General features: G+C 44.3%; 1 protein-coding gene and 1 long non-coding RNA gene across 3 annotated transcripts; one reads left to right on the top strand and one right to left on the bottom strand.

Annotated features, from left to right (window-relative positions):
- The first annotated feature begins 1436 nt into the window (after positions 1–1436).
- LOC115117870 (uncharacterized) lies at positions 1437–9164 on the top strand. Of its 2 annotated transcripts, none has more exons than XM_029646378.2 (6): positions 1437–1789; positions 5422–5447; positions 5675–6415; positions 6881–7187; positions 7734–7941; positions 8105–9164. In XM_029646378.2, exons 1-6 carry the CDS (start codon positions 1616–1618, stop codon positions 9079–9081), a joined length of 2433 nt encoding a protein of 810 aa, XP_029502238.2. In that variant the 5' UTR covers positions 1437–1615; the 3' UTR covers positions 9082–9164. The 2 variants fall into 2 exon arrangements, with proteins under 2 accessions (XP_029502238.2, XP_029502237.2); XM_029646377.2 differs by having other exon boundaries at positions 6881–7205.
- A 612-nt stretch (positions 9165–9776) lies between these two features.
- Positions 9777–12599, bottom strand: LOC135563079 (uncharacterized). Its single transcript, XR_010460291.1, has 2 exons — positions 11981–12599; positions 9777–11795 (listed from the first exon to the last, which is right to left on the bottom strand). It is a non-coding gene; the product is annotated as an uncharacterized LOC135563079 (long non-coding RNA).
- Between the last annotated feature and the right edge of the window lie 30 nt (positions 12600–12629).

Here is a 12629-nt window from a genome sequence, read left to right as displayed (position 1 = left end):
CTGTTAAATTGAAACATACTTTCTAATGAGTCTAAATATAACGTTTTATTTTGTTTATTCCACCAGACCTTCTTACCTCTGTGCCCTCTGACTTAAAACATGATTCCAGATGGCCTTGCTTCTAGATATATTACAGCTCTGACTTAAAACATGATTCCAGATGGCCTTGCTTCTAGATATATTACAGCTCTGACTTAAAACATGATTCCAGATGGCCTTGCTTCTAGATATATTACAGCTCTGACTTAAAACATGATTCCAGATGGCCTTGCTTCTAGATATATTACAGCTCTGACTTAAAACATGATTCCAGATGGCCTTGCTTCTAGATAAATTACAGCTCTGACTTAAAACATGATTCCAGATGGCCTTGCTTCTAGATATATTACAGCTCTGACTTAAAACATGATTCCAGATGGCCTTGCTTCTAGATATATTACAGCTCTGACTTAAAACATGATTCCAGATGGCCTTGCTTCTAGATATATTACAGCTCTGACTTAAAACATGATTCCAGATGGCCCAGATACAGCTCTGACTTAAAACATGATTCCAGATGGCCTTGCTTCTAGATAAATTACAGCTCTGACTTAAAACATGATTCCAGATGGCCTTGCTTAAAACATGATTCCAGATATATTACAGCTCTGACTTAAAACATGATTCCAGATGGCCTTGCTTCTAGATATAATACAGCTCTGACTTAAAACATGATTCCAGATGGCCTTGCTTCTAGATAAATTACAGCTCTGACTTAAAACATGATTCCAGATGGCCTTGCTTCTAGATATATTACAGCTCTGACTTAAAACATGATTCCAGATGGCCTTGCTTCTAGATATATTATTTCACTGGATGTTGTACAACATTGTTAGGCCTATTTTAAATACAAACTGTGAAAAGTATGGAAAGTATCAGTTATAATTTTTCAATTGTTGGTGATTTTAGTTGAAAAATTGACAAAATATGTGTGTATTTGATGTGTGTATTTGTGTATATTAATAACTTACTATTTATTACATGATGAACTATTCTGCCTGATTCATTCCTCAACATGTAGTCTACTGCTCAGCAACAGCCTAAACTTTTATTTGGTCATATCATTTAGTCAGAATCACCTAATATTGTGGGCAGAAGCCCAATAAAGGGTCCATCAACAAAAGGTTGGTGATGATGTTTCTGTTTTTTATTTGTAGAATCTTCACCCTACAACAATCAAATATATGCCTAACGATTGCTATTTTCTCTTTGGGTAAAATACAGGTTGCATTACAGTAGCGTATGACTACAGGAGCGCATTTTGGGGGTAAGGCGAAACCGCAGGATGGAAACGTATGTTTTTGGTGTACCAGAGCTGTTTCCTTCCATTGCGTCACGCAGAACACCAATTATTGCATCACAATAGCTTGGCGCACACCTGCCATGACTGTGTTCCATTACATCCCGCTGTGGTCAGACTCACTGTATCCACCAGACTTCAACCCCAAGTTTCCCCTTGGTAAAGAACGCATTTATCTAAACAGCACTGGATAGAAGAAGCTACATCTCCGTGCGCATTTTGGCCATCTTTCATCCTACAGTGGTCGTGGTGATGTGTGACTGAAGAAGTCATTAAATGTTTGCCAATTCAGTCGAGGACCTTGGCCTCCGTAAGCTAGTGCCACGGCCCCTCAAAACATCCGAGGAGGAGTTAGGCTCAGAGGGGGTCACCGGGTACTTCAAACTATTCGTGGTTCTCCTCCCCGTCCTTCTTTTCCTCTTCTGGGTTATCCATCTACGGAAAGATGATGTAAGTACTGCCCGTAGACCGTAGACGTAGCAGCAGGAAGACGTTTTGAGTAAGGGGTGCTGCAGGGGGGGTGGAGGTTGAAATAAATCACCTTAATAATAAAGTATTTGCAGGCTAACAATAAAATACAATTCCTAATGTGATGAGTAGTCTAAGCATATAGGACAAGATTCGGCAACAGTAGTCACTGCAGCCTAAAGTTAATTGAAATAAATGTGGCAATTTTATAACTGACATGCAGATCGGTAGAAATGGTAGGATAAATTGTTAGCTTCCCTAAACTCGAAACTCACAACTGGAAACTCATGCACTGCCTAGGAATAGACCGTTGTGAACAGAGCACATATGTATTTGTACTGCATAATTACAAGGTGTGTGTGTGTGAGAGAGAGGGGGGGTTCACTAAGATTGTGCCTATTAAAACTGAGCACAAATGGACAGCTATGCGATCGTGGAGAAAGGTGCTCACCTCGATCCAGCACCAGGGAGGTTAGAAGGGAGGAGGGAGGAAGCGTGACCCGACTTCACTCAAACTAAACTGTCTATCATACAGCAGATCATGCCTGACTCCAATCCCCCAGAACTGAATAGATAAGAGCATATTGTAACAACCTTAAGCCAACACATAGCGATCTCATCAACGGGTTCGGGACCTCTTGGCGCAACAGTTAAGGTGTTACCTCGACAGTCGCTGGACCCGGGTTTGAGTCCCAGTTGAGGATACCCCCTGAATTTGCTATATTGATGTCAGAAGTGGGATGGTGGCCGAGGGGCACTCGGAGAAGCGTGTCCACGTGAAGGACTTGGTATAGAGAACAAACGCTCCTGAAGGAAGGGGTTATTGCAACAACCTTAAGCCAACACCTAGTCTCCTCATCAAGGTGGTTGGATCTCTTGCCATAGTGGTTAAGGTGTTAGCTTGACAGTTGCTGGACTCAGGTTCGAGTCCCGTTCAGGGCTACCCCCTGAGTTTGCTACAATATCAGGAGCTCACCACTTATAAAACTGAGCTGAGATGCAGAATGGGGTCTAAAACTAAGCTGAGATCTCTCCAGGCAGAATGGGGCCTAAAACTAAGCTGAGATCTCTCCAGGCAGAATGGGACCTAAAGCTAAGCTGAGATCTCTCCAGGCAGAATGGGACCTAAAACTAAGCTGAGATCTCTCCAGGCAGAATGGGGCCTAAAACTAAGCTGAGATCTCTCCAGGCAGAATGGGACCTAAAGCTAAGCTGAGATCTCTCCAGGCAGAATGGGGCCTAAAACTAAGCTGAGATCTCTCCAGGCAGAATGGGACCTAAAGCTAAGCTGAGATCTCTCCAGGCAGAATGGGGCCTAAAGCTAAGCTGAGATCTCTCCATACAGAATGGGGCCTAAAACTAAGCTGAGATCTCTCCATACAGAATGGGGCCAGAATGGGGCCTAAAACTAAGCTGAGATCTCTCTATACAGAATGGGGCCTAAAACTAAGCTGAGATCTCTCCATACAGAATGGGGCCAGAATGGGGCCTAAAACTAAGCTGAGATCGCTCCATACAGAATGGGGCCTAAAACTAAGCTGAGATCTCTCCATACAGAATGGGGCCAAAATGGGGTCTAAAACTAAGCTGAGATCTCTCCAGGCAGAATGGGGCCTAAAGCTAAGCTGAGATCTCTCCATACAGAATGGGGCCTAAAACTAAGCTGAGATCTCTCCAGGCAGAATGGGGCCAGAATGGGGTCTAAAACTAAGCTGAGATCTCTCCAGGCAGAATGGGGCCAGAATGGGGTCTAAAACTAAGCTGAGATCTCTCCAGGCAGAATGGGGCCTAAAGCTAAGCTGAGATCTCTCCAGGCAGAATGGGGTCTAAAACTAAGCTGAGATCTCTCCAGGCAGAATGGGGCCAGAATGGGGTCTAAAACTAAGCTGAGATCTCTCCAGGCAGAATGGGACCTAAAACTAAGCTGAGATCTCTCCAGGTAGAATGGGACCTAAAGCTAAGCTGAGATCTCTCCAGGCAGAATGGGGCCTAAAGCTAAACTGAGATCTCTCCAGGCAGAATGGGGCCTAAAAGCTAAGCTGAGATCTCTCCAGGCAGAATGGGGCCTAAAACTAAGCTGAGATCTCTCCAGGCAGAATGGGGCCTAAAAGCTAAGCTGAGATCTCTCCAGGCAGAATGGGGCCTAAAACTAAGCTGAGATCTCTCCAGGCAGAATGGGGCCTAAAAGCTAAACTGAGATCTCTCCATACAGAATGGGGCCAATATATAAATATCCCAGGTTTATTTTTCTACCCAATCCCATTATAATTTATATCAATAATGAACAGAAAACGAGTTTAATAGTAGTTAACAATAATAGTAAATAATAGTAAACACAAATTATTGCAGTTGTACCATCTTTACCACCAAGGGCCATTGCACCACCATCAAATCAAATCACATTTTATTGTTCACATACACAGGGTTAGCTGATGTTATTGGAGTGTAGCGAAATGCTTGTGCTTCCAGTTCTGACAGGGCAGCAATATCTGAACAAGTGATCGAACAATTCCACGACAACTACCTTATACACACAAATCTCAAGTCAAGGGATGGAATGAGCTTCCCAGCTGTATGTAATAACACTTAAGATTTTCTGGGCTAACAATGTAAGAAATAATTCATTAAAAAAAATAAAAATACTGCAAAGTTTCCTAATGACTAGAAGTGAGGCGACCCTACCTTTCGGTGCCATCTTCAGATCTAGTAGTGGTGCCAGTAGGCTTACTCTACATCAGTAGTGGTGCCAGTAGGCTTACTCTACATCAGTAGTGGTGTCAGTAGGCTTACTCTACATCAGTAGTGGTGTCAGTAGGCTCACTCTACATCAGTAGTGGTGTCAGTAGGCTTACTCTACATCAGTAGTGGTGCCAGTAGGCTTACTCTACATCAGTAGTGGTGTCAGTAGGCTTACTCTACGTTAGATGTGGTGCCAGTAGGCTTACTCTACGTTAGTAGTGGTGTCAGTAGGCTTACTCTACGTTAGTAGTGGTGTCAGTAGGCTTACTCTACGTTAGTAGTGGTGCCAGTAGGCTTACTCTACATCAGTAGTGGTGCCAGTAGGCTTACTCTACATCAGTAGTGGTGTCAGTAGGCTTACTCTACGTTAGTAGTGGTGACAGTAGGCTTACTCTACGTTAGTAGTGGTGCCAGTAGGCTTACTCTACGTTAGTAGTGGTGCCAGTAGGCTTACTCTACGTTAGTAGTGGTGCCAGTAGGCTTACTCTACGTTAGTAGTGGTGTCAGTAGGCTTACTCTACGTCAGTAGTGGTGCCAGTAGGCTTACTCTACGTTAGTAGTGGTGTCAGTAGGCTTACTCTACGTCAGTAGTGGTGCCAGTAGGCTTACTCTACGTTAGTAGTGGTGTCAGTAGGCTTACTCTACGTTAGTAGTGGTGCCAGTAGGCTTACTCTACGTTAGTAGTGGTGCCAGTAGGCTTACTCTACATCAGTAGTGGTGTCAGTAGGCTTACTCTACGTTAGTAGTGGTGCCAGCTGGCTTACTCTACATTTGTGTAACGTATAGGAAGCGGATAATCAGACAGGCTGAATTTAGGCCTTAAATGTCTATTTTATGATCCTTGTACCAATTTTTGCTGTGGCTTTTTTCAACAGGATGAGGTCTACGACGAGATTGACTCGTAAGTCCTCTTTCATAATTTATTGTGAATTCAAAGGGATCTTTCATGTGGGTTAATAAAAAATCAAAAAGATTACCATTGAATAATTCAGAATTTAAAAAACAAATGACACCCTATTCCCTATGTAGTGCACTACTTTGGACCAGGACCCATAGGGCTCTAGTCAAAATTAGTGCACAGGGGATTAATTAGGGTGCCATTTGAGATTGATTGATTTTGTCCTACAGAAACCTGGTCAACAGGTTCACAGAGGGAGTCACCCTCAACTACAAATACCTCCAGCGCTTGGAGGGGCGGCTGGACATGAAGAAGCTACAGATAGACAGACTGAACGCTGAAGCGAACTTTGACCTCTCCTCCTGCTGCTGCTATGGTTCTGACTCCTGCTCTGGTGGACCCTCCTGCAGCTACACCTCTGACTCCTGGTCTGAGAGGTCCTCCTGCAGATACACCTCTGACTCCTGCTCTGGGAGGTCCTCCTGTAGCTACACCTCTGACTACTGCTCTGGGAGGTCCTCCTGCAGCTACACCTCTGACTCCTGGTCTGAGAGGTCCTCCTGCAGATACACCTCTGACTCCTGCTCTGGGAGGTCCTCCTGCGGAAACACCTCTAGAACTAAAACACATTCTAGATCACATTGTAGATCTTCCGGATCTTCTAGGTCCTCCTCCAGATCTAGTGGTGGTGACTGCAGCACCTGCCGACACTGTAACAAACGGCCGGACAGGTTCCTGGGCGATAGTCTGGATAGTCCCTACCCATTGAATAGCCTGGATTGCCCTCACCCATTGGATAGCCCCAGCTCAGTGGAAAGCCCCAGACAACCATTTAGTCTTAGCCCACTACCAGGAGATGATAAGGGGCACGTCAGATACTATGGCTTCACGCAAGCCTCCAACACCTCCTGCCGTTCGACTCGCCACTCCTCTGAAAATGCCTCCCAATGGTCCTCTCCCAGCCCCTCGAGGTACGTGAATCCTTCTATCTCATCCCCTAGCTCCTCTAAGTATCTGACTCCTACCCTAGCTCCTCTAAGTATCTGACTCCTCCCCTAGCTCCTCTAATTATCTGACTCCTCCCATAGCTCCTCTAATTATCTGACTCCTCCCCTAGCACCTCTAAGTATCTGACTCCTCCCCTAGCTCCTCTAAGTATCCGACTCCTCCCCTAGCACCTCTAAGCATCTGACTCCTCCCCTAGCAGCTCTAAGTATCTGACTCCTCCCCTAGCTCCTCTAAGTATCTGACTCCTCCCCTAGCTCCTCTAAGTATCTGACTCCTCCCCTAGCACCTCTAAGTATCGGACTCCTCCCCTAGCTCCTCTAATTATCTGACTCCTCCCCTAGCACCTCTAAGTATCTGACTCCTCCCCTAGCTCCTCTAATTATCTGACTCCTCCCCTAGCTCCTCTAATTATCTGACTCCTCCCCTAGCTCCTCTAAGTACGTGAATCCTTCTGACTCTCGGCTGCCTCTGGAGTATCATCAAAGCCCTCGGCAGCCTTCTATTGGTTACTACGACACCACCAAGATGGAGGACAAAGGGGACTATGTTCCTGTGGTTGCTACTACTGTTAAATCTTCACCTGGCTGCAAAGACCGCTCCAACCCCGCTGACTGCTCCGAGACTCAGAAGGCCAACTGTGTAGACCATTCCAAGACTCCGATGAAAGTGTTTGAGATCGTTCCAGGGAAAAGTGACCCACCTGTCCTGCACAGCTGGAACCAACGACGCCTGGAGGTAAATGTGCAACAGAAGGTCTGTACAAATTACCCTTTAAAATGGCAATTTATCCCCCATAGATCTCTGGTCTAAAGTAGTGCACTATATATATGTACGTAGGGAATAGGGTGCCATAGGGCTCTGGTCTAAAGTAGTGCACTATATGGGGAATAGGGTGCCATAGGGCTCTGGTCTAAAGTAGTGCACTATATATATGTAAGTAGGGAATAGGGTGCCTTTTTGGACGCACACCCTGTTGAGGAGTTGTTGGGTTTGGTGGTAATCTGATGTAATCTGATGTAATCTAATGTAATCTGATGTAATCTAATGTATTCTGATGTAATCTAATGTAATCTAATGTAATCTAATGTATTCTGATGTAATCTAATGTAATCTGATGTAATCTAATGTAATCTGATGTAATCTAATGTATTCTGATGTAATATAATGTATTCTGATGTAATCTGATGTAATCTAATGTATTCTGATGTAATCTAATGTAATCTGATGTAATTTAATGTAATCTAATGTAATTTAATGTAATCTGATGTAATCTAATCGAAGGTAGCCCATAATGAGAGACTGAAGGGAGGAGGGACCAACACCACCTCTAACCTGACCCCTACCTCCACCCACCTCGAAACCACCCAGTCCACCTCAACCTCATCTCAGGCTAAAACAAGAAGGATCGCCAGGAAAATCACCAGCCTTCCAGACTTCTCCCCGCAGCGTGTCAACAACCCTCCTAGTCTCAGTGGGTTGGAGGGTAAAGGTAAACCCAAGTCTTTATAAGAGTTAACACTACCAAGTTTATCTCCTTTTTGATGTTTGGAAGTCACTGCCCCAAATATCAACACTGTAAAAAAAAAAGGATTCCTGCACCCACAATCTGTATTTATTTTTTTTTGGGGGGGGGGGTATTTTATTTTCTAAAGGTCAAGACAAGCCGTCCATCCGGATGTACCTGCAGGGTGGGGCCCAGATCACCTTCATCACCCAGGATATCCAGGAGAAGCTGGAGTCCCATGTCCGGCGCAAGCAGAGCCAGCGCCTCTGGGGATTCCCCAAGCTGGTCACCAGGTACGTGGGAGACCACCTTGCCGACCTGGCTGCCCAGGCCCCCTCCGCTTCCGGCGACAGCAAGGCGGTTAAGATCCCTGGCAAGATCATGGGCAACGTGAGCGACCATGTTGGCCGAGGGCAGCGAAACACAGAGTTGTGTTTCAGGCTGAGTAACAGGACAAGGCCAGGGGACGAGAGAGAGGAGACCCAGGCTACTAGTCCTGCAGCTACAGCCAAACTCAAGGACAATTTATACAGCTCACCTGCCAACAGCAGGCCTGTGGAGAAGACTCCCTTCACCAGCACCAGCACTACTCCCCAGCCAGCCGAGACCCACACTACCAGGCCCACCCAGACCAGCCGATCTCTGGACGAGTCCTCCCTCCAGATGGCCCTGAACCCAGTGACCCTGACCCAGGAGAGACGCCAGCTGGAGATGCATGTGAAGAGGAACTGTCTGGAAGTCAAGCTCAAACCCCTCCCTGGCATGGTGGCCACCAGCCAGACAACCCTTTCCTCAGCAACCAGGCAGCCAACTAGGCAGCCCATCCAGGCAGCAACCCTCGACCCTCTGAAATGCCCTGCGCCACTAAGGCGGAGTGATCCGTCGGCAGCGGAGGGATACGCGTCTTCTATGGACCCAGAGGCACCGAGGCGTCAGGAGGAGAATCTGGTGATGAAGCCCACATCTTCGGCCACCCCTTCGACCTCCTCAGCCCACCCTCACAGCTCAGCTCTGGAGACTTGGACCGGCATAGACACAGTCTCAGGACCCCGCTCTGCCTCCACCCCCATACGACTGTTGTGTTATGACACAGACACTGAAAAGCTTTTTGTGTTTACAACGTAGATCTACATGGACTATTTGTTTTGGTACCAGACGATTCAGAACTGATACATTTTCTTTAACTAATAAAAAGGTTTTGAATTTCGCATGGTTGACTTTGACATGTTCTCGTAATCCATCAGATGTGTCTGTTGAAAGGTATTATAATATTAAGTTATGGCCTTTATTGGCATCTTAAGACAATTCCATATTAAGCTAACATACGGAATTGTTTTAAGATGGATCATTTAGCTAATTTTAGGACTCCTGGAGGTATAAAAAAAAGACACAGAGTTGAAGTCGTTAGTTTACATACACCTTAGAGCCAAATACATTTAAACTCCGTTTTTTACTGACATTTAATCATAGTAAAGAAAATGTCCTGTTTTAGGTCAGTTAGGATCACCACTTTATTTACAGAATGTGAAATGTCAGAAAAATAGTAGAGACAATGATTTATTTCAGCTTTAATTTCTTTCATCACATTCCCAGTGGGTCAGAAGTTTACATACACTCAATTAGTATTTGGTAGCATTGCCTTTAAATTGTTTAACTGGGTCAAACGTGTCGGGTAGCCTTCCACAAGCTTCTCACAATAAGTTGGGTGAATTTTGGCCCATTCCTCCACATACTTTTGGTCATGTAGTGTACTTGTTTTGTCCAATTACTGTGAACTTTAAGGTAACATACAGTACCAGTCAAAAGTTAGGACACACCTCCTCATTCAATGGTTTTTATTTATTTCTACATTGTAGAAACTATGAAATAACACATAAGGAATCATGTAGTAACCAAAAAAGTGTTCAACAAATCGAAATATATTTTATATTTGAGGTTCTTGAGGGGAAAAGGAAAACACACACTGTTATTGATAGTATCACTGATCTTTAATAAGCTTACTTATCGGCCTCACGGCCTTCATCAGAGATTTTGTGAATAAAATAAAAAAAATAGCACTCTTATGTAGACCTAGCCCCGCCCACATTCGTTCCATGCATCAAAAGGGGCTGGAGGCCAAAGAAAAACAAATAAGTGCTACCAAATATGACAATATGCATTTCATAAATATTCAAATAAAGTGTGTAATTAGGACGTATTAAACACGTCTGCAAAACCACTATGAGGACATAGCAAGTTTTAATTAATCATTGGGTACATCGTACGAAAAACATCAAGAGTAATCTTAAATAGGCACATAATTCATGTTCAAATTTACAACATAACACACATAGGCATTTCATCATTAAGTCCTTTAGGAAATAATGTCTGGAGGGTGAAAATCCCAAAACATTCCCTTTAACTCAGAGCATTATTTATATCGCCTCCCCTGTCTGATATCTTAACTTTCTCTATGCCACAAAATCTAAAAGGTGGAAATGTCATGTTTTAGGTCATTGAAATGTACTGCGTCTGGATAATCCCTGTCGTTTCTCCTGATCCACAAACAAATCCACCACTTATTGTGTATAGGAGAGGTCGCAATTTACACGATAAATTGGTCCGTGCCACAAAAGAAAATCAGCCAGGCTCTTTTACGCCCTCTTCCAAATGGTGGCTATAAATGCAGAGGATGCGCACAGTGCAACAATATGATGAAGGGTGAATATTTCTGCCACCCACACACAGGAAAACGGTTCCAAATAAATGACATCATTACGTGTTCCACCACCCATGTTATCTACATTATTAAATGTCCATGTGGGCTCTGCTATGTCGGTAAAACCTCTCGATCTCTCAAACAGAGAATTAGTGAACACAAAAGTTCAATCAGGAGAAATGACAGGGATTATCCAGTCGCAATGTTTCCTTCCCCACCCATTCGATGGAACGGATGTGGGCGGGGCTAGGTCTACTTAAAAGGTGCTAATTTAACAAAACTCACAAATGCTCTGATGAAGGCCGTGAGGCCGATACGTAAAGCTTAGTAAAGATCAGTGGTACTATCAAGAGCAGTGTGCGGTTTCCTTTTTCATTCATCTTGTCCAACTGTTACCATGCGCCTGCAAAACAATTGCTCAAGATGTGTGAGTGCCTTTTGAATTTAATATTTCAGATTCTTCAAAAGTAGTCACCCTTTGCCTTAATGACAGCTTGGCACACTCTTGGCATTCTCTCAACCTTACATTACATAATTTTACAGTTATACACTACAGACACCCTGGTTTCGATTCCGGGCTGTATCACAACCAGCCATGACAATGTTTATTTTGCAACGCTTGCGCACCCAACTCGTCCGGTTCGGGCAGCATAGGGCTTTACATGCTGACCACCGTGTGCATTGCAAAATAAATGTACACATCCATGTCATTCAATCATTGCATCCACACTGCTCGCATGCGCCAACGAGCGTCTGCGTTGCCAGGCGCTAAAATAGAAGTTGCTTCTATTTGTGACGTTGAACGCGATGCAAGTCCTAGTCTATGGTGTTGCCAGGGCACAGCACCCTCTTCGAAAGAAGTAGAAGGTGAAGATCTGCCTCTCTTACTGTGATGTTGGACCCCGTCCTTGAAACATCCTGCAGAGCAGCAGACTCCTCCTCTGGCACACGGCAGCGAGCTGCAGATCCCATCCTGGTCCTCGTGTCCATCCATCATGAAGTTATGCAGGACACAGGTAGCCTTCACACACCTGAATTCCTCCAGGAGGCAGTCCCAGATGACCCTGGTCACACAACCTTGCAGTGCCCTACACGTTAACTGTAGCCAATTGTTTTGAAGGGATCTCCAGCTACAAGGTATCTGTAGGAATATGGAAGACAATGTCATTATTAGACTGTTCCATCACCAGGTGGATTACTAAAGTATAATATACCTGATAACAAATCATGATAACATTGGATTGATAGAACACGCGTGTTCATGTGTAGCATGTGACAATAACAGGATCATATCAAGGACAGCATCACAAATGAATACATAAATACCACTTGAAGCTTGATGATGAGTTGATCATTTGAATCAGCTGTGCAGTGCTGAGGAAAAAACATGCACCTCTTTGTGTCCCCAGGACTGAGAACCACTGCTCTTCATTGGGACGGACCTCTTCATATGCAGACAGGCTTTCATAGCTCTCTTTATCTGAGGACAGAAAACCTCACAAGAAACAGACTTCGTTAGAGTCAAATTACACCACAGTGAGTTTTATGTTACTATTATCGCCGTCCTCATAAGAACAGGAACTACACAAAAGTACCTGCCCTATCCAGAATAGTCTCCTCTCTCACTTTGACAGTTGGGGCTACTATCCTTTCACCCTCCTCCATGGCTGTTAGCTCGCTACCTACAATTGCTTTTGAATTTGTTTTGTTTTTTACAGTGATAAATACATCAAGATAGCTAGTTAATATGAAGTTAGGTAGCTTCGCAATGTGCGGCAATTTACCGCTATCTAGTTAGTGTACATGCACCAGTTTGTGGGCACCGCTTGTCGCCGTTATAGTGCAGTTCATGTATTGTTTAGTGTTCGAACATGCATCGAACATGTTTTTTTTAATTATTATTTTTTATTTCGTTTGCCCCAACAAGATTTACATGCTAAAATCGCCACTTTAAAAAAAAAACATATTACATATT

This window comes from Oncorhynchus nerka, linkage group LG20 (assembly GCF_034236695.1).
Source record: "Oncorhynchus nerka isolate Pitt River linkage group LG20, Oner_Uvic_2.0, whole genome shotgun sequence".
NCBI classification, from domain to species: domain Eukaryota; kingdom Metazoa; phylum Chordata; class Actinopteri; order Salmoniformes; family Salmonidae; genus Oncorhynchus; species Oncorhynchus nerka.
The sequence above is the reverse complement of the archived record's forward strand: the minus strand, read 5'-3'. Positions and strand labels throughout refer to the sequence as shown.

Bases quoted from the DNA above. Each gene is read 5' to 3' on its own strand.
- LOC115117870 (XM_029646377.2), top strand. From the start codon at position 1,616: ATGTTTGCCAATTCAGTCGAGGACCTTGGCCTCCGTAAGCTAGTGCCA. The intron at 7,206-7,733 runs GTCTGTACAAAT...ATCTAATCGAAG, and splicing joins AGGTAAATGTGCAACAGAAG to GTAGCCCATAATGAGAGACT. The intron at 7,942-8,104 runs GTAAACCCAAGT...TATTTTCTAAAG, and splicing joins CAGTGGGTTGGAGGGTAAAG to GTCAAGACAAGCCGTCCATC.